The following is a 21,756-nucleotide window of genomic DNA, read 5'->3' on the forward strand; positions in this document are numbered from 1 at the left end:
GCGACGGACGCGCTGCGCCGCCCGGACCAGAGGTCTCCGGTACCGTATAGTTATTTCGAACTTGACCCACATTCCCGCCTTCCTCGAGAACCGCGGTTCGACGGACAGCGACTCGGTCAACCCGGCCGGACGATCTTTCGTCTTTCGTCTTTTCGCGTCGAGCCGAGCCACTCGAAGAACCGGCCCGATCGATCGATCGGGCTCGTCGAGCGACCCGAGACGCCTCTTTATTTCGCCCGGAATTTTGCACGGGACCGAGCGTAACATTTATTTCCGTAGCCGCGATCGCGCGGCCCATCGGGAAAACATCGAAAAGTATCGCGTCCTCGATCGACTTCGACGGCCGAATACACCTGTTCGCGAAACTACCTCGTTAACGTTGTCGGGTGAAAGGCATTCTCTCGCGGTCGGGGGCACAAAGAACGGAGGCGGTCGGAGCGCGAACGAAGCAATAATTGTCATCTAAATCCAAGAGGCGCGTCCATGCGAATTCCGCGGAGGAACGGTGCGAGGAGGGCGCGAGGAGGCCGCGAGGAGGCCGCGAGGAGGGCGCGAGGAGGACGCGAGTGTTCGAGAGGGCGGGTGTGACGCGTTGCCCGCCGAGGGGGAGGCTGGGTATAGAGCAATATTAATAGCGTGGGTGGTGGCGGAGCGTCGTGAGGAGATATTGTTAGAACTCGGGGGCTGCGTTACGCGGTCCAGAGGGGAGCTCCTTGCTAATGGGGTTTTAATGACGGCCAGCTGTCCGTCCGTCACACACTTTTAGACAACTATTCGGTATTTCTGTATCGCCATCTCTCGATCCGATTTCTCGACCGGCGACTCGAAAGATCGCGCGAGCCTCCCACGCGGCCGAGGTTGCGCGTCGATCCGCCGCGACGGAAGCTTCTCGGGAAAGGAGAGTCGGTCGTCGGGCTCGATAAATAATAGCGCTCGTTCGGGATCCGACCGGCCGCACCGCTCCGCACCGCTCCGCACCGCGCCGCATCGCGTTCGGATATTTAGCATCGTTGCGTCGAACGCGTCGCGCTCGCGACAATGACGAATTCGTATTTCCGATTAATTTATCGGCTATTATTCCTCCGAGGCGCAAACTTTATTTATAACGCGGGCCGAGCGCGTTCTCCAACGGACGGATCGCGGGGACAGAATTCGAGAAATCATCGGCGCCCGACACGAACGATCGTACCAGACCACGTGCTACCAACGGAGCTACGCAACGGACAACCTCGCGATGCGATTTTACGCTCCGTCTCTCCGGCAGGAACGCTCGGTCGTTCGTTCGGTTCGTCGAGGGGCCGGCACCCCGAGGCTTTCCATCGATGCGGTTCGGTTTATCGAAAAATCGCGACGAACCTCGACGGGAAGCCCGGATGGAAAACGTAAGATTCCCGGAGAGTATGCACGGAATGTCCATTAGAGCGAAACGGTTCGAGCACCCTGCGCCGTTGTCTTATCTCGTCCAGCGTCGTTCGCGCGTATCACGAATCGGCGATCGAGACGGCGTCGGGAAGAGCCCTGCCTCGGGACGACACCCTCTATAGAGACATCGTGAATTCCGTTTTATCTCGGAATGCGTTGCGTCTCGCGAGAAGGAATATTTTTTCGCCCCGAAACGCGAGGCGGGACAAATGGACTCGCGTACTTAAAGAACGTGCGGTCGATTTACGAGGAAAACCGAGGAAAGGCGAACCGAGAGCGACGAAAAGCACGGAATCGAGGAACGATTCGTTAACGCGTCCGACCAACGTCTCGTAGAAACTGTCCTACGGTTCGAATAAACGGGAAATCCCGAAAATCTATTGTCAACGAACCGGGAGGCCACCATCTGTCGACCACATGATCGGCTCGCTCGCTCCTCGGCTCCTCGGCTCCTCGGCTCCCTCGGCCTAACTCCGGCTCTCTCGGCCTCCCTCTGCCTCCCTCTGCCTCCCTCTGCCTCTCTCTGCCTCCTCTGTCCTAATCCCCGATTTTCCTTCCGCGAAAGCGTCTGTCTTAGACCATAACCTAGAATAACCGAGATGCTTGTGGACTCTCCCTCGGTCGGCGCTCGTAAGAACGGAACGAATCACTGGAAAGCCGTTCGAGGAATTTAACGAGCTTACCGACGCGAGCCGCCGTCGGATTTGCCCATTGTTTTTCGATGTTACGGCGAATCGCGCGCTTTCGCGTTCCTCGGAACCTTTTGTTTCGGGCATCGACAAATATTTGGTATTCCCGTTCCGCGCGCGGCTACACGGCTTTTACGACGCTCGTTGTTTTCCGTTCGAAATCGGGGTGTAAATACGCGCGTAACGACCCCCACCCGGCCGTGACAACCGACCACCGCTCCGGAAAATAAAGGACGAGAACAAAGAACCGTTGAACGTTGATACCTCGCGGTGCTCGCTCCGAACGCGTAATCCGCGCATTTATCATCGCTACGAAAATAAAATAAAAACCCTGCCGAACGAAAAGTAAGATCGATCGTCGCGGCGACCCCGAGACGACGACCGGGACGACGCGCGCGTTTCGAAATAATGCCAACGACATCGGATATCGGAGGAATTTTTAACCAACACCCACGAGGCTTGCCCATACGCGACGCGACGCGACGCGCCGCGACGTCGACGCGATCTTCTTCTTCCGAGAGCTCGAATTCGAACGCGTTTCCGCTCTCGTTTTTCGAGACTCGGGAAACCAACGGGAGGAGCATCGGTGTAGAAATCGAATCGATTTCTCTTTCGAGAACGGAAACCGAAAGCACCGCGCGATCATCGGTTGCCCGCTCTTAAGTGTTCCCGATGTAATTTTTCCGAGTTATCGGCGACGCATTCCCAGATAAGAGAAACACCGTCGACGAGCAACATTTTCCACTCGACTCGCCGAAGAACATCCTGGAAGCAGCCGGCCGAGATTACCACCCCTGTTTCCTCGCTACCTATGTTTCTACCGAAAGATACGAACCCAGATACGAATCGGAGCGAGAAATCGAGCCGAAAGGGAAACGCGGTACGCGGTACAAGATCGAGTAAATACTCGCGTTTTTCGATCTCTCGAATCGATTCGACGATACCCCTGGATCTGTTTATTTACCGCCAACTTTATCTCCAAACACGCGCAACGCTCCTTCCGACGAGGTTTTCGAGAAGAACTGGAGCAAGAGAGGATACCAGATGCTCGTGGAAGGAAATAGCCTTGACCTTGGAACGCGCCGCCGTTACGAGAGTCAGCGCGTGCCCGCTGCGCGCACCGTCTTTCGAACCTTCCGAAATCGCTCCACGTTTCGGCGCGTTGCCTTCTCACCGGGAATTGCACCGTCTATCGAATCAACGATCGATCGTTCGATCGTTCGGTCGCCTCCTCGGCCTTCCGTTCGTCCTCGATTTCTCGAAATGCACAGGTTTTCGAACGAAACGAACGCTTCGAGGCAGAATACTCGTCCGCGCGCAATTTACGACGCGACGGAACGTCGTCGTATCTCTCGCGGTCGATCGCGGAAATTGCGCAAGCCCTCGGACGGCGATAAATACGATTTAACGAGTGTAGCGCTTCCGGCGAGCAACCGGGTCATCGTTGCAACGATTTTCTTCAAATTTTCCTCGGCCGGAGAAAAAGGTACCCTTTGTCTTTCGTCGAATTCGAGCCGGCCGGGGTGCGAAACGGTCGGCGCGAGGGAATAAAGGAGGACGCGGGAACGGTGACGACGACAACGACGATGGCCGATCGCGTGTCCGAGCCGAAAGAACGGGAGCCGACAGTGGCTCCTTTGGATCCTTGAACGAATAATCGGTCCGTGGTTACCCGGCTCGGATACACACGGAAATCGAGCCCGGCTCGAAATTACGCCTCCGCGTAACCGTTTATTTAACGTTAATTTAACGATACACGAGCGCCTCCTCGAGAAAAGGACCATTTCGCGCGGAACCGGGCTCCCTTCGCGGAAGGCTCTCGTTTTCGATAGCGTGGAATTTTCGGTAGAATCGCCTCGAGCCGGGGCTGGACGGTCTCCCGGACGGTACGCGAAACACCGCTCGAACCCCGAAATTCGAAGCGGCTCGACGACGTTCGAACGCGACGCGCGGCTCTCCTCGCGATTTTCGAGAGACAAATGCGAGGTTCGAGTCGTGGCTCGATAAAAGCCGGCCGTTTCGAGAGATCGCATCGGGCGTGACGGCCGCAGGCACCGCGAACGAGACACTCCGACCAAAGCGAAAGAAAAGAAGAAAAAGAACGACCAGCGACGCGCGGAGGCCCTCCTGCCACAACCTGGACAGCGAACCCGTCGCGTTCGAGACTTTTCGACTAACGCAATAAAGCTGCGCGCGATAATATTGCGAATAATAAATATCGGGATGTAAATCCGTTGGCAAAGGTAACGTCGGGCATAAATCAACGACGCCGGTGAGGCCGAGAGGGCGACGCGGGGCGGCCGGTCGGTCGGTCGGTCGGTCGGTCGGTCGGTCGGTTGGTCGGTCGGTCGGTCGGTCGGTCGGTCGGTCGCGTCCGTCCATCCGTTTTGTACCCTCGTAGAATCGCGTCGTAAACTCGTCAAACTCGCCTCGCGAAATAGCATTAACTACCGGGATAATACAATCGTCGTTCGCGTATGCGCGGTCGCGAACCGACCTGGAAGGAGATCGCGTCGATCTCGGCGCGCGATTCGGATCGAAGAACCGGCCGAGTTCGACCCCCATTTTTTACGTCCCCGCGATCCACGTTCACTCGCGTGGAAGGATACCGCGAAACGAGCGATACTTCCCACCGTGGATCGATCGTTTCTCGAAGGGAAATAACCAGGCTTCGAGCCGAAACCGCTCGTTGCGCGAGAGAAGTTCGACCCGCTACCGAGAAGAATCTCCGATAGATTACAGGGATCCCGTCGACGAAAAAGAAGGAAAAAAAAAAAGAAACGCTAATTAATCCAATTATCGGGGACGCTGTAACCTAAACACGAGATCAAAGACGATCCCTGTGTGGGTTATTATACGGACTAACCGCCACCAACGTTTCAGGAACATCCGCAGTCACGCAATGTCCCGATAAAATTCGTGGAATAACTTTATACGGCTCTTTAACCTTGCGCTCGTCCCGTGAGAGCGGTTCATCGCGGATCGAGTATCGAATACGGCTCCGAGTAACGAGTCGAAACGTTGCACCGTACACGATACATCCGTGTACCGCGAGAAACGCGATCCGCGTGTTTCTTCGCCGCGAAAATCCGAGTAAGAATTTTCGTAAATCGAGAATGCGGTACGGAAACGGTCACGGACGGGAGAAGCCTTTCGTCGAAAAACGGGCCCGGTCGAGCTTTTGCGAAGCGTTCGTCGAACCGCCGAAACGACCGTTGCACCGCGTCCGAGGGACCGGCCGAGTTTTTTTCCCAGCCGCGTTCGCCGACACCGATTTCGACGCCATAGACAATTTTAAACGAAATACGCCGATCTACCGGTGGAACTGCCACCTCGAATTACTTTTAACGTCGCTCGACCGTAAATTAGTCTCGAACTATACGTCTAACTATAAATCACTCGTCGCGAGAGGAGCCGCGCGCGACCTACCGGATTCGGATCGTCGCCCGTGTCGAGAGAGCGAGAGAGAGAGAGAGAGAATTTCGATCGTCCCGCGCGGCCCTCTGGAAAAGAAATTTCTCCTCCCGTTCGACTCGCACGGATCGAACGAAACGGGACACCGCGCATAAATCGCGGCTCGTAACCGCGTTGAATCGGTGTTACGAGACTGCTACCGAGGTGGTCCTTCCAGTCCGTCGAGCTCGGCAGCGGCTTCGAGGAGACCGCGTAAAGGCGTGTTTATAATAAAGCACGCCAGCGCGGTCGCTGCGAGTCCGTAAACTATGTTTCGTTCGGAGCACGCGCGGAGATGCGCGAGAAAGCGAGAGAGAGGTGACATATTGGCCCGTAAAAGCTTCCAGGGTGCTGTTGACGTTGCCGCGTCAAACACGACCGCGTACCCGTATTTACGCGTATAGATGTAGAACGTAGAGACAAACTGGCCGCTGCTATTTTAACGACCGAAGTATTCGAGGAGGAGCGATCGAGCGGGAACCGCGACGATGTATGGAAAAACATCCAACGACGAACGCGAATACGATCGGTGGGATCGTCAACGAAATTCGAGGAAACGCGGACGCGGTGTCTACTCAGCTACCGTCTAGAGACCACGGAGACTCGACGAAGACGAAACGCTCTCTGTTCGCACGGGCGCGTTAATTGCGGATCGCCGTCGAGAATCGTTCCTCGAACCGAAGCCTTTCGCGAAGTCTTTCGAATCGAATCGGTTCGCGATACGAGTATCTCTGCGAGGACTCGTGCCAAGCGAGACGGAGATAGGTGGTCGAACGAGCGCTTCGTTTGGTAGCCCGTTTCGGCGGGCGCAACGATTAGCCGCGACGCGAGCGAACGAATAAAGTAGTCGCCGCGGCCGAGAAATTCGCGTACAGGGCGCGAAGGAGGTAAACGAGAAAGAAACGAGATACCGTAAACACGGGGCTTCTCGCCACAGACTTAAGGTCTGCGCGTTGGGGAGGTTGCGGTGTCAGCACGCGACCTCACGGACACGCAGCTCGTGCGTGCGGACCCGTTGCCCTTTGCCGGCCGCGCACGCACACGAACACGCGAGGAATCGTCATCGGGCGCTCGGAGACCATCGATGACTCCAAAGGTTCGAACCGGCCGAGAAACGTCCCTCGTTCCTCGCATCCGCCGGAAATAAACCATTCCGAAGTCGATCCTGTCTCCCGGTGCACCCGCACGTGGTGGTGTTTCGTCTTCTTCGATGATCCCGAGGAAAGATTCTATTTTTAAGAGGAGGCTCGCTCCCTCCCACTCACCCTCCCTCCCTCCCTCCCTCCCTCCCTCCCTCCCTCCCTCCCTCTCTCCTCGATAGATGGATCTCGTTCGCGAACGACCGTTGTAACGTTTAATTCTCTCGGCTGGAAATATTTTAAGAGCGCCGTTGCGGAGAAATAAAAGATCCCGAGGAGACGCTCGGAGTCGTAGTAGGTGGAACGCGGGTCTTAATGGCGGAAATTTGTCAGGCGGATCGCGGCGGATAAAAGGAGCGCGAAACAGTTTACAAGGATGATATTTTTCCGAGACGTCTCGACGGTGGCAATACGTTTCCCCGGGGCGTAATTTACGCTTCGATTTACGAGGTATACGCGCACAAGTACGCGTAGGTAGGTGTACGCGCGCGCGTACGCGTCGTCTAGGCGGCGGTCGATCGTACGCCGTTTACTCGCGAAGAAAACGCAACACACCCGTCTCTCCACCGCTCGCGGTGAGGTAGGTAATATCAAACGAGGCGGCCTTGTACGGATTCTGTTACTAATATGCCCCGGTACCGTAGGAACCCCTGCGCTGCATATTATCCGATACCAATAATGCGACTAATCGAGTTAGCCTTACCCCCCCTTAAGCTGATATGCAGCTTTATACGAGCTCAGCCCGTAACGATTGCAACGCGATGCGCGCGGCTGAACGCGATTGGCCGCAAATTTTTCATCCGTCACCGTGAAAATTTACCTTTGTACGGTAATTCGAGCCCCCTCGACGGTGCCGGGTGCCACTTGCGCGAACGCTCGCCCTTGCCCGCGAGAACGCCGAGTCGGGAAATAATACCGCTCCGTCGACCGACTCCTCTTCTCTCGTTTTACGGTCGAACAGAGATCGCAAAAAATCCGAGATCGCGAGGAAGAAGCGGCTGCGGCCGCGGCCGCGGCCCTGGCAGTGCCCGTGCCCGTGCCCGTGCCCGTGCCCGTGCCCGTGCCCCTGGCCCCTGGCCCCTGGCCCCTGGCCCCTGGCCGCGGTAGCCCCGCTGGACGCACGGTAATTCTCATTGAACGCGTAATTACATTAATTGTCGGCTTTCGACCGGACAAATTGCGGCTTTAAACCCGTCGAGTCTCTCTCCCGGTCTGGCGGGGACCGAAAAAGTTGCGCGCTCGAGCGGAAGAGCGGCGAGTCCCTCGCACGGTTTCTCTTCTCCGGGTTCTCGGTCGGTCGCAGCTGCGCAACCTACCGGAGGTGGTCGGTCCTCTCTCGGGGCGCAGAGCCGAGAATCGAGGATCTTCCCCCGGTGTTCCGGATCGCGGACGAAAAATTCCTCCTCTCGCGAGATCTCGGCGATCAACGGGATTTACTTTGCGAACGCGTCCGGCGGTGCATCGCCTCGGAATTATGGTCGTCGAGGTTGAACAAAGTTTCGTTCGGTCGAGTGGCCCGCGTTGCGAACGCCTTCCGCCCTTCTTTTCTCATCGAGGCGCGAGCGGCTCTCTTCGACGCTTTACGATCTCTAATTATAACGATTACGTCGATCCTTCGCCGAGCGAACTTTTGTTCCTGTTGGCGCGATGTCCTGCTTCTGGGAAAGACGCCAGGAAGAGGAAAGAGGAGCGAATCGGACTGCCGGTGAATTCCTCCAATCCCCGTTCGATCCCGAATCCCGAATCCCGAATCCCGAATCCCGAGGCCGCGTAACGTCGAACGTGGAACGTGGAACGTCGAACGTGGTACGGGGCGGCGCGATTTGGCAGCCCCCAGCGATGCGTTCGAAACGATCCTTCCCTAGCGATCTTTCCCCGTTTCGTTCCACCTCGTTCGAGTTCCATCTTGGATATCTCGGCGAGGTACGCTTTCAGCGGAGCTCCAACCTCGTGAGTCACGGAACTTTGTATCGGCGCCGTAAACGTTGTCGGTAGCGGGAGCAACCCGAGATGCAACGTCGGGACGAACGCTGGTCCCCGGGGCTAAAATACGTTGCGAGATATTACCGAGATTGCGCTTCGCTTCCGAGAAGAACCGATGCCGTTGCGCGTCGGTCACGAAGATTTATATTATTTATCCTCGTCGAGCGTTTTCGTTTCGACGGTTTCGTTTTTCTCCGCTTCGGACGAAACCCGGTACGCGGCTAGGTACCTTCTCGATCCTCCGTGTTCCGTTTCTCGGTTGTTCGGCGTCCCCGATCGATCCGTCCGGTGCTAAAACCGCCGTGAAACACCCGGAGCGATAATATTCGCGATTCGGCCGTTGCTGGACTCGCGGGCTCGGGAAGACGTCTCGAGGACTCGCGGCGCGTAACTCTCTCGCAACTAAATCCCTGGCCAATTACGCGCCGCGCCATTACCGCCGCGCGAGTAGTTTCCGCGACGAGCAGCAGCAGCGGCCGCAGCGGCCGCAGCAGCCGCAGCAGCCGTAACAACGTTTTTCGAGTTACGAGTACGTTACGGCCGCATTCCGTAACGCGACGTCCGAACGCGTAAGAAACGGGCGACGCGTCCAGAGTATACGCCGATAATGCCGATACGGTATACGCGAGTGCCGCGCCACTACAAAGACGCGTCTCCCGAGTTACGAGTGCCCGTTACGCGCATTCTGCGGATAGCGTTCGCCTCGGTACTCGCGCGAGTGTGGTATGTACTCGCGAGACGGTACATAAGCAACCCGGCGCAGGAGGGCCGAGGGACGGGAGAGAGGATGCGCGGTAAGTACATAGGACGAGACGTTTATATACCCCCGACGATGTCTATAACGCCTCGAGTTACGAGACGCCTTTACGAGCGAACGCAACTCGCGCCAGACGTCAAGAGGCGAACCCCCGTTCCGAAGTTTGATGGCGCGACACGGGCCCGAAGCGCAACCTCCGAAATATCTCCCTCTCCTCTCGTTCCTTCTGGAACATCGACCGTTCCTTTCTTCTCGGGCCCGAGATTACTTTTTATCCGTCCGTTCGAGCCGCGTACCCCGAGCTGCCAAGGACCGTTAACCGCTTCCCGACGTTCTCCGCGTTTGCGCGAGCGAACCGCGAATCCCCTGAGGAAAAAACTACCCGTACGCGGGCAGCTTCGAGCCGCGATGTGGCGCGACACAACAGGTGGCTCTCGCGAGAAACGTTACCCGCGTGCGCGCGCGCAATTTCGAGGGAAACGAAGAAGCGCGTTACTCGGTTACAAAGTCGGTGTCGCGGGTATTTTTTCCACGCGGAACGCGCCGCACGGGGAGAGAATTTCCATTCGGACGCGTCGCTTCCCGGAGTCGTAATTCCCTCACTCCACTTCTCGAGTAGCCGGCCCGTGCGGTTCTCGGCCATTAAATTAATAATTTGTGGTCGACAACGGCATTGTGAGATCCGATGCAATCGTTATAATATGCAGGATTTTATTATCGGCCCCGATGGCGTATGCTAATTTACTGCTAATTGTATTCCGCGGGCGACAATGATGCCTTCTGCCGGCAGAATGCAATCGCTGCCGCAGAGACGAACAAACGACGGACTGCCGGCCGACACAATGCGGCCGCGCGTGTACCGTTGCGCGATTGTTGGAATATCGTCGTCGCCCGGAACGACCGCGAGCCTGCGAGTTTGCGAGACTGCGAGTGTGTATGCGCGCACGTGTGCACGCGCGCACGCGCGAACGCGCGAACGCGCGAACGCGCGCCGACCCCAGACGGAAAAAAGGAAAAAAGGAAAAAAGGAAAAAAGGAAAAAAAGGAAAAAATAGCCGACTGCGTGATTTTCACCGACGCGCGTGAAAAATTACCAAGTAATATCTACGCTGGACTGTTATTCGTCGGAAGAACGCTCAAGGATCTTCCATAAATACGATAGGGAGTCCTCGGGAAAATAAACAAGATACTTGGGCTACGGAGGGGAGGAACGTCTTCTCGGACTCGGTGCAACGCGCGGAAATTTCGTTCGTGCGCGTCTCCTTCTCGCACCTATGCATTTTGTTCGTTGACGCGAGCAACGTGGAACGCGCGTAAACAACGGAGAATTACGGTCAGGAAGGAAACGACGAGACGGTCGAGAGACCGTCCACGGGAGGCGAATAACGGGGCCTACGACCGTCTTAAGACCCCCAACCGCGAGGGTCGCTCGATCGATAATCCCAAAAGAGATACGAGGGCTCTCGATACACAATGACTATCGATATCGTCCTCGTCCATCTAGGCCCGCGATCGTGCCGCCCATCACGGAAAACTGTTGGTTCGACGTGGTTCCCCGGCGAAGGCAAACTGCTTCCAACTCTTCCCTTTCCTCCCGAAATCCTACCCTCTAACGGAACGTCCCCTGACTTATAGTCGTACGATGCTAATTCCTCGGACCCTTCGATCTTTCGTGTCGGCCCGATATCGGCTCGTCTTCGAAACGGTCCCCGTACCCCCGGCGTAATTGCCGTCCGATCGAATCGTAAATTGTCCCAACCTCCCTGGAAAACTCACCGCTGCGATCGAACCGGCCGCGGACGAGTCGGCTATCCCCGGTGCAAGAAACGGCGCAATTAACGACCAAGGCGCGAAACCGAAGTCCCCGCAAACGCGAAACGACGCGTCCTCGTTCGAACGAAAAGACCGGGAGATATTCTTGCCGCGCGTAATCCTCCGAGGGAACGAGCGAGCGAACGAACGAACGAGCGAACGAGCGACTATCCCATTACGGAAGACATCGACAAAGCCGGCGCGTTACCGCCGCGATCCATGGATTTATTCGTACGAAAGTAGGGCGCGCGCGAACCGCGCTGCCGATTCGTTCGTTCGCGATTACCGCGGGAGAACGATTATTATATCCGATCGAGGATACAATAAATATCTATACTCGTGTAATAACACGGTCTCGGTCGTAGCCCGAGACTCGTTCCGACTGTACACCGGGCGCGGATAATTATTACAAAAGAGCCAATAACGCAGGTGGATGCGGCATAATATTTTACTACCGTTATACACGCCGCGCAACGAACTCTCTCGATGACTTTCGCTTCGTGGAAAATCTGGAACGCCGTCCCCGCGCGCGTGCTTCGATTCGTGGAAAATCGAGACGTCGGCGACGTTTCGGGGGAACAACGCGCCGTTGTTCGAACGAGACGCAATAAAAACGACAATTTCCGATAAGAACGGTAACGACGGGGAAATAAAAATTCCCGACGACCTTCGAACACTCGGGATTCGAAAATCCGTGAAGAAAGCTCGTTACGACCGGCCGTTTCCGAGAACCTCGGGAAGAAATGGCAAACTTTATGGAACTACCTGCTACGCGTCGAGCATCCTCGGAAATGAAAATGTCGTGACGTCACCGAAGGAAAAAAGGTACGGCTTTCCGTCCTTGCAGAAGTTATAAAGTCATCGGACCGAGCTGACCGGCGACAGCCACTTTCTACGAAATTATTCCTATTGTTTGAACAGGGCGAGAGAAAAGGAAGCGTAATCCTCGGATACGCGCGACTCGTTGGCTCGTCGATGGCTTCGAAGAATACCGATCGCCCGAGATAATGTTAAAAGGTCTCGTTCCTTCCCCTTTAATCCTTTTGTTTTTGAACGTTCTTTGAAAATACGACGACGACGACGACGACGACGACGACGACGACGACGACGACGACGACGACGACGACGACGACGACGACGACGACGACGACGACGACGACCAGGACGTGAAATTCCACGACCAAAGCGAATCGAAACGATCGTCGATATTTTCGGCAACGGTGGATCTTGAACGCGCGAGATCGGGGAAAAAGTTTCGAGAATGGAAACGAATTTCCGAGAGAACACCGAGGATCGGTTACCGTTGCTAAAATCGTTTCTCGGCCGCTCCTTTTTCCACGGCATTCCCGCGAGATCGGCCCCGATCGAAACGGCGGTACGCCGAGAAAAACAATCGCCTTCTCGGATGCGGAGTATTCAGGTTAGAAACCTAAACGCGATCTCCCCGATCGCGGCACACCGAGGCGACCGTTCGGGCATTAATAGTCACGGAATAGAAGCCTCGGCTCGGATCGTAAAAATATAATTGCGCCGATTGCAACAACGTTGTCCAAGCACCGCACCGGTGCGGATAATGATACGCGAACGAGCGAGTTAGTATCTGGCACTCGACTCGGGGCAGCCATCCCTCGCGCGAGTCTCGTACGCGCGCGCGTGCATTCGGCCGCAAAGTGTATCGGTTGCGCAAACCACCATTACGTTTCGCGAACACACGGCTGAGCACCGAACGAACGAACGAACGAACGAACGAACCAACGAACCTACGACGGACGGAGCTACGGTCAACCTCGCCAAACGAAACTATTCGCGTCCGTTGAACGTATCGAGCAAAGTTATTTCGCGATAAATCATCGTACTTTAATAACTCGGAAACCGCGACCTTTTCGCGGAACGCGGCTTCGGTACCGCGAGCCGTTGGGCGGCAACGAGCGAGCGAGTTCCCAGAGATATCCCGATCCGGACGGAACAATGCTCGGCCGCGATCCCGAATTCGATCGAGAGCCGAGAGATCGCGCCGGTGCGGTACGCTCGGTGTCCGCTCGATGTTCGCGGCGACTCCCCGTCGATCCGAGGACGGTCCCCGTCCTCTCTCGTCCGAGATGGAATCGTCTCCCGAGTTTGCCTCATCGAACGCGCACAAAATTAAATTAAACGAGTCTTTCCGTTTCTCGCGCGGTTCCACGAACCGGCCAGGTAAGAAGTCGACGACCCGACCGACCTGAACGAGGCTGGTGTACCGAGAGGAGCGGAGGACTCTCGCTCGGACCGACGCGAACGGAGAACCGTCGGAGAAAGAGAGAGCAAAAGGCGCGAGTAAAGTTGAAGAGTCAACAAGAGGGTTCGTGGTCGATCGTGGCGCGTCTCCGAGCTCTCGGTGTTTGCACGAGTTCGACGATGAAACCCGTTTCGCCTTTTTCCTCCGCGCGTTCTTCGTCGACGAGCGCGCAAGAGAGAGTCCATCGAGTCGGAGTTTACTTAGGACCGCGCGCGATACGACGCAAGGTGGCTCAAATTAAATATCCCAACCGAGAGCCGGTAGGGGCACACACCCGAAAATACGCACGATTTCCCTTTTCGAGGTTACCGTCGACTCGCGACCCGCGACCACCCGCCATACGCCATACGCCATACGCCATACGCGATCGAGCGCGACTCGACCGTGCCCGCGTTTACGGGAACAAAGAGAGGAAAGACGATTCCTCGTTGCCCGTTCGGCGACAAAGGGACGCAACGCGAGAGCGCAGAGAACCGCTCGTTGCGAGAAACGGTAGTTTCGCGGAAACTTCCGCTCCCCGTGAAATCGGCTTAACCGTGGAACCGGCGAGTTTACGGGCGGCGTATACGGGCCTCCTCGAAGGGGAATCGGTAGGCTCGTGCCGGGCCCATTACCTGCATGGGGTCTTTTCCAGCCAAGGGGACCCTCTACGACCACCTCGGTGGCGGTAGCCACCTTATAAGTCTCGGCTAATGGTCGCTCGTACCTTTCCCTCCGAGGCAGGACGGGGTGCGATGCCCAATTGGGTGCTAACCCACTGGAGAGTCCCACTTGACTCACGGAAGACAACAAACAAACCGACCCGAGACCCGCCGACCCGACCAACGCGTTCCTATCGAAAATCCGATCCGACGTCGTTTCGTCCTCTCCGTCCCCTTTCCACCCCTCGGCCCCTCCGCGCGTTTCGCGAATACCCCGAGCGGGGACGGATCTCGCGCCGGATCGATCGGAAATCGAACGAAACCTTGCCGAAATTCCGTTTCTTCGGTTCGCTCGCGATTCGTACCGGAAGAAACGTTCGATGGCTTCGCGGAGAGACCCGCGGTTGAGAAACTCGACGAGACGCGCGCGTAATCCTTACGATATTTCGTTCGATCGCGCCTCGAACCGGACTTTCGCGACACGCTCGACCGAACACCGAGCGCGATTATACGAAGCCCTCGATACTCGCGATCGTCGCCTCGACGAATTCGAATACGATTAACGCGCCGCCGCACCGTTTTAAAGTCCAAAGAGCCGAGCCGTTGTTTCTCGACTATTCGAATAAAAAATGCATCGATGAAACGTTTTGGACGCAACCGAGATCGTTGCCGGTCGTCGCTAGCGATAAATACTTTCGAACGAAGTGGAAACGTCGACGAAGGGCAGCTACCGATCGAACAAACGGACGAAAGCGTTTCGAGCGAAAAAGGATCGCGTTCGTTCGTCGCGTAAATGCACGCTACACCGAGTAAACGGTGGCACGTGTCGATCGTTATTGGCCGTGCATCGTAATCGGTGGGTTGCCATTGCGTTTTCCATCGCGAGCCAGGGAAATCGAAATCGGAGCGGAGAATATCGCGTCGCGACGGTGTCGGTGTCGGTGTCGGTGTCGGTGTCGGTGTCGGCGTCGGCGTCGGCGTCGTAGTCGAAGGGAGCTGCGCGGCTCGGCGCATAAATAAAAGCGGGCGTGACCGCGGGCCGAGCGTGGACCAATCGCGATTCAGGCTGGTCCTCGGTATTTTTTATTTTTCTTCATTTGGTTCGGTCCTCCGCCCCCTCGGCGTCGTCCGGCGGCCGGCAGCGATTCCCCACCATCGAGGGCTTTTGGTACGCGCTCGCCGCGTTGGATCGCGATCACGCGGGTTGCAGCTGCAACGAGGAATGCGCGCGCGCGGTCCGCGAATCCCGAGCGCGCCGATAAAATCGCCCACGCACCGGTGGCTGCGTCGGTTGCGAAAATCGTTATCGATTCTCTCGCTCCGCCCTCGATCGCGACTCGCTACGATTCGTCGGCGAATTTCGAAACGGTCTTTCTCTCGCGTCGAAATTGTCTCTTCTCCGAGTCGGCGAAGAACCACGAGGGAACGGGAACGTTCACGAGAGACGCGCGTTTAATCGTCGCGACGTTCGATCCCGTGGACGATGTTCGTTCCAGTTGCGCGTTTTCGTTCGAGGAACGAGCCAGCTTGCGGTCCGAGAGTTCTCGGCCGTTGCGGATGCAACCGCGAAACGAAAAGAAAAAGAGAAACCGGCGTTTGCAATTTTGAGCTCGGTCTTTCTACGGGCCGGGCTCGTCCAAGGGTCGAGAGCTCCGGCAGGATATTACCTTCGAAATCTAATTACGAGATTTTTATAGGGCTATCGTAAAACGGGCGAATAATAGTTCGCAACCCTTCGAGAGTCGGGGCTAGGACCGTGGCCCGGCGCAATTCTCGAGCAGGATAATGGGGAATAGCAGGACCGGGCCTCTAAAAAAAGAAACACCGAAGCGTTCGGGCGCGGCGCGGCTCGGCGTCGAGGACGTTCTCGAGTCGACGCGGAGATTCTCGATCGAACCTCGGTCGAGAGAGGGAAGATCGAGAAATTTCGACACCGTCCGTCGAGATCGAGGAAACGTGGGATCTCTGTTTCGCGAAAAGGAGATATTTCGTTGATAAAAGCTCGGAACGGTGCGTACGGTGGCGTTCGCGGCACTGCCACGACGATGGTACCGCACACGTTTTACCTGGTCCCGGCGTAACGAGACGCGACGTCACGACATGGCGTCCGCAGGTGAAACAGCGAGGCCAGCGGCGTAAGCGAGCGCACTCGCTGCTCGATCCGATTGGCCGAAAGGGGAATCCCCGCCCTTGCGCCGCGCTCTGCACATCGTTTGCCCGACGTCGAACCCGGCCGACCCCCTTCCCTTCTTCTCGCTCCTCCGCTCGATCCCTCTCTCTCTCTCGCGTTCGTCCGCACATCTCCGTTCTCGCGGTTTCATCCGGCTCTTCTCCCTTTCTACCTTTCCACCTTTCTACCTTTCTTCTTTTCGTCGAGAAACCATCGATTCGGGACGATCGCCGGAGGATCGAAACGAGGACGAGAAGAGGCGCGAGTCGAAGGGAACCAAAGTCGCGGAAAAAAACCGAGACGAAGGACGAAACGAGGACCCGACGGCCGAGAAACATCGAACAAAGAGGAAGAAAAAGAGGGACGAGCAAAAGGACGAGTACCCTTTTACTTAGCTGGCCGGCAACCCCTCTCTCCGTCTTCGTTTTCGCGACGCTGCACCCCTCCCGCGGCACTGCGTGCAAATACTCGAGCCATCGAGTGCCGGTGGGACACGGACTCGCGCGCACGAGCGCGCAGAAGGGATCGCATCGCGCTGGACCGTGTTTACACCTCTCTCCTGGCGCAACGACAACGCGACCAGACGAGACGGGACGAGACGAGACGAGACGAGACGAGACGAGACGAGACGAGACGAGACGTCGCTCGCGATGCATCTCCGCGCGACCATTTACCGATAAGGACCTTCCGGGACGAAACCCTCGTTAACCCGCTCTTATCGTCGTTGTTTACACGGCTATTATCGGTACGAGCAACGGACGACTTTTTCCCTCGCGTGGATCCGTTTTAGGTAGGTAGGTGGGTACTCCCGTACGCGCATCGATGCCGAGCGTTACGTAAAATTCGTTAAACGTATCCGACGCGTGGAAGGGGCTGTCGCGAAGATGGTATTTTTAGAAACGAACGTATCGAGGTAACGATCGAGAGAGCGCGAGGCTTCCTGGATCTCGGACCGAATCGATCCATCGGCGAGGCGACGCGCGAGCCGCGAAAAGGGATCCGATGGAAACTCGGACCCGGGTACGCGCGGCCCTGTACGTTGTAGGAAACGACCGAGAGATAAAAACCGTCAACGACCGCGTTACGAGCGCAACTGGACGTTTCCATCGGTGTAAATCGCGATCGGATATTGGTTCGCGATTTATCGGCTCTTGTTCGTTCGTTGGTTCGTTGGTTCGTTCGCGGATCGAGCGCGATAAATTTTATCGGGTTCGCGATCGACGATTTTCGTCGAACGGGGCTCGAGGATCGGGCGCGACACCCGGCTGAAATTGCTCGGCAAACGAACGACATTTTGCGCGTACTTTGCCGATGACGTCAACGCTCGCCCGGAAAACAAAAGTACTTACGCCCGATCGATATCGAGCTTCTGTTTGCCGCTAATAGCCAGAGGCGTGACGTCACGACTCACGAATATCGACGACGTCACGGCTCGACGTCGATCGGACGAGGAACCGTACGAACACGCGGACTTTGAAACTCGTTCGCGACCTCGTAGCCGTTTCCTCGAAAACGAAAGAAGAAAACTATCGCGACGGCTTCTTCGCTGGAATCGAAACGAGGACCGAGACCGTCCACGACCCGATCGACCGTGAACGCGCGCCTCGACAACCGGAACGAGAACGACTGACAACGACAACGACGACGACAACGACGACGACAACGACGACGACGACAACAACAACAACAACAACACGCGGTGGGAATTACGCGTCTGTGTTTTTTCGTTCGACGCAAGTTTCCAGTCGCGATATCCTCGAGCTCGATAGAGATAAAGAAACGGTTTCGGCGGTACGCGCGCAGCTGGGTGCGAACGATCGAGGAATCCGCGACTCGAAGGCGGATCCGGTATCGGACGTGCGCGTATAAAATTGGCGAGCGACTCGCCGCGATCGAAACGACTGGACGAGGAGACCGAGGTTGTTTGTAAACTCTGCCGCCCTTCTCGCGGCTCGTGGCACGCGGCGGCGTTTCGCTGTATTTTCGGCGAGGCTCGAGCCAAATACGTAAACACGGGAGCGTTCTTCATCGTCGGTCGATTCGATCGATCGCCCGTCGTTATTTTCCATCGCGCCGCGAGCCCAAAGTCCGCTCGTCGCGACGAGTCGCGACGCGTCGCTTCGCTTCGCGATCTTCGGGATTCTCGGTAACGACGAGCTCGACGAATTTACCTTCGAGGAGAAAAACGGTCGCTGGAGGAAAACGTGTGTAAATGTACGCGCGTACGCACTCACCATTGGGCTGTCGGGAGTGTGTCGATGGTGGGCGATGGGTATGTTGGCCATCGCCACCCCTCCTCCGGGATTTCCCATGTCTTGATACTCGTCGCTCGTTTCCATCGCGTAGGATGGCAACGGTTCTCTGTTCTTCACCCGAATTTTGGCTGCTTTACCGCGAGTGCGGTCGCCGCGACACGAGATACACCCTCCTCGCAGGATCGAGCACGCCGACGATCACCACCGCGTATTCTCTCGAGCGGGAGGAACTGGAAGAGCGGTACGCGAAGCTGCCGCGATTCCGATCCGTTGCTCACCGTCACCGTCACCGTCACCGTCACCGTCTCCGAAAGAAAGATTCCACCGTCCGGGAGGAACGCGCGCCAAGAGAGCTCGGTTTTTTTTCGACGAGCCACCGGCCGCTCGATCGCACGTGTCGCGGAAGAGATCAACCGTGACTCGGTCGGTAAGCGGTCGCGTTACCGGTAAAAACCCCGGGGACCGTATCGCGTATCATCGGCACCGGGACCGATCACCGTTTTCCGCGTACATGTCCCTGGCCTCTGCGCTCGATCGCACCGTCCTCCTCGTCCGCTCCTCGTCCGGTGCTCGTTCCGCGTCGATCGTCACCCCGGCGTTGGCTTCCTCGACCTCTTCGTATCGCGAACTCTTTACGATCCGGGTTCTCGAGCTGTCACCAAGCCGAAACAATCACACGCGGATCCGCGCGAGCTTTCTCCGTCGCGAACGCGAGAGGTCGTCGTCGATCGCGAGAGATCGGACACCACGGCGCACAAGAAAAAAGATGGAAAGTTTACGATCGAACGACGCGCACGCGTATCTGCGTACGTACCCGAAGCGCGTACGGTACGATGGTAATGCGCGCACACCGCGATACCGAAAGGGACTGACACTTCGGGGAGGAAGGAAGGAAGCGAGCAAGGAAGGAAGGAAGGAAGGAAGGAAGGAAGGAACCAAGGAAGGAAGGAAGGAAGGAAGAAAGGACGGTCGCGAGTGGGGAGACCGAACCGAACCGAACCGAACCGAGAGATAGAGAGAGATAGAGAGAGAGAGAGAGAGCGAGCGAACGAGAGACGGAACGGAACGGAACGGAATGGAACGGAACGGGGAGGGGACCGAGAGGAAGAGGGAAGGAAGAGGACGCGAGAGGCGAGGCGTTGGTACGCGAGGACACGGACGAGAAACGATCGTCGAGGTGTAGAGTGGTTCAGGCGCGCGATGTCCCGTTCTCTCGGTGTTTCCTCGACATCGCGAGCCGAGCGAGCAACGAGAAACGAGCGGAGATAAACGACGACGAAACGATCGAACGACGGAAGACGGAGCTGACGCGCGCACACTCGCGTCCCCTTGCGATCTGACGGTCGAAAGCTCGGCCGCGGTTCGCGATCCCCTCTACTCGCGAGAGGGTTCGAACGTTCGGTGTCGGACGGGCCAGATAGACGCGAGGCAGGCGGAATAAACGTCCAGTGGGCGGAGGCCCGGGACGCCAACGCCGTCGGTTAGCTCCGGCGTATCGGGTCGCGGTAGGCGGTAGACCGACGGTCACGCCCGGTATCGACACCTCCCTCTTCGGCTTTCCTCCTTGTCCCTCGACCGTACGCTCCCCTCTCGGTCTCTTTCTCCCGCGTCCCCCTACCTCTCTCGAGCACCCTATCGGATAACGACCCCTGCGCCTCGACCGACGGAGATTTTACCCGCGATCGGACGGGATTTCGTCCCTCGTTTCCGTTTCAACGCGGGATACGAGGCGATACGATGCTATTCGTTTCACCGGGACCGACGACGCTCGATCGACCGCGAAAAAAACGATCGACCAACGACCGCCGGGAAAATCGAACGACGGATCGAACACCCACCGTTCGCTTTCCCGCGTTTCCGTGAAACGTACGGGAAAAATGGGGAAAAACGCGAAACGGATCGGTCTCTCGTTCCCTCTCTCCCTCCGGTTCTCGTTCCCCTTCCTCCCCGGTCTCTCGTTCGGCGCAGCTTCTCGTCCTCCGCTCGTCGGCGTCTCTCCCGCGCGTTCGTACGCGCGCATCTGCATGCGCTCCGCGTCGCGTATACGGCCAAGATGGCGTATACGGTGCTCGTAGTACAAATTGCGGGTAATTGCAGCCCGCGGAGAGGGTTCTCCACCTCCGAGAGAGGAACCGGGGAGAACGGGAAGAACGGGGGGACGAAGGGCTGGGCAAACTCGAGACCGTGCGAAACTGCGAATTTTATGATTTACAAACGCGATCCTTTATAAGGGTATATGGATCGTAGGAACGAACCGCGCCAACCCGCCTCGAGTCGAGTCGAGTCGAGCCGAGCCGAGCCGAGCCGAGCCGAACGCGAGTCGAGCCGCGCGCGGTCAAGATCCGCCCCTCTGACCTCGCGGACCGACCGCGAGATAATTGCAACCGTGCACGATTTCCTCTTCGCGATTTACGATTTCGTTCGCTCGAGCGGACTCGACGCCGATCGGGACGAGTTTTCCTGCTCCGAGCGAAGAAACGAGCGAGGAACGTTGCTTCGAAACCGGAAGGGAAAGAGTGCCGTTCCGGAGCCGATCGAAGAGATCGGAGGGCTGGCTGGCTCTCTACTCTCGGCTAATTTGCCGTTCGCCGGCGAAGCGTCCATTATTGTGCAAATCGGGGAGCGGATTGCGGCGAAAAAGCTCGACAATGGGGGGATCGTCGCGCGAGTCGTTCCCGGTCCCGACGGGGTGTTCAACCACCCCATCGTTAGCGAGCCGAATCGACCGGAAATTCCAGCTTTCGTCGCTTCCGTATTCGCGAGATAATGCGGCTACGGGTTCGCTCGATTGTCGCGCGAGAACCTTCGTGTTATTCCGGGGGGGGGGGGGGGGACGGAAGGTAGCTCTTGTTTTTTTTTTTCCCCCGTTTCCGGATAATTAGAGATCGACGGGTGCGAAGAACGGGCGAAGACGCCGCGACACCTGGACCGTCTATGCAAATCGAGCCGCGGTTCCCCTATTCCGTCCGTAATCCTTGGCCGTTGGCGACCTTTCGTAAACGTTTCGCTCCTCTTCTCGAATGTTCTCGTTCTCGTCTCCGCGTCGACGTCTCGACGGAGGACCGACCCCTTCGTCCGCGATCGACCGGAATCGCGAGGGCGAGACCGACCCGGCCGAACAACGATCGCCCCGAAACGAGACGAGCGACGACCGCGAGCG

At 57.3% G+C, this 21,756-nt stretch overlaps 1 protein-coding gene and 1 long non-coding RNA gene across 3 annotated transcripts in view; one reads left to right on the plus strand and one right to left on the minus strand.

Annotated features, from left to right (window-relative positions):
• Positions 1-19,947, minus strand: part of Retn (retained) — a 71,477-nt gene extending 51,530 nt beyond the window's left edge. For both annotated transcript variants that reach the window (XM_076320054.1, XM_076320053.1), the window contains exon 1: positions 18,576-19,947. In XM_076320054.1, the coding sequence (XP_076176169.1) occupies positions 18,576-18,680 (105 nt within the window). In that variant the 5' untranslated portion in view covers positions 18,681-19,947. The remainder of the gene's footprint in view (positions 1-18,575) is intronic.
• The window catches only part of LOC143151184 (uncharacterized), a 157,509-nt gene that overhangs the window by 129,000 nt on the left and 6,753 nt on the right, over positions 1-21,756 (plus strand). The gene's annotated exons all lie outside the window — the stretch shown is intronic.

Source organism: Ptiloglossa arizonensis, chromosome 9, assembly GCF_051014685.1.
Source record: "Ptiloglossa arizonensis isolate GNS036 chromosome 9, iyPtiAriz1_principal, whole genome shotgun sequence".
NCBI classification, from domain to species: domain Eukaryota; kingdom Metazoa; phylum Arthropoda; class Insecta; order Hymenoptera; family Colletidae; genus Ptiloglossa; species Ptiloglossa arizonensis.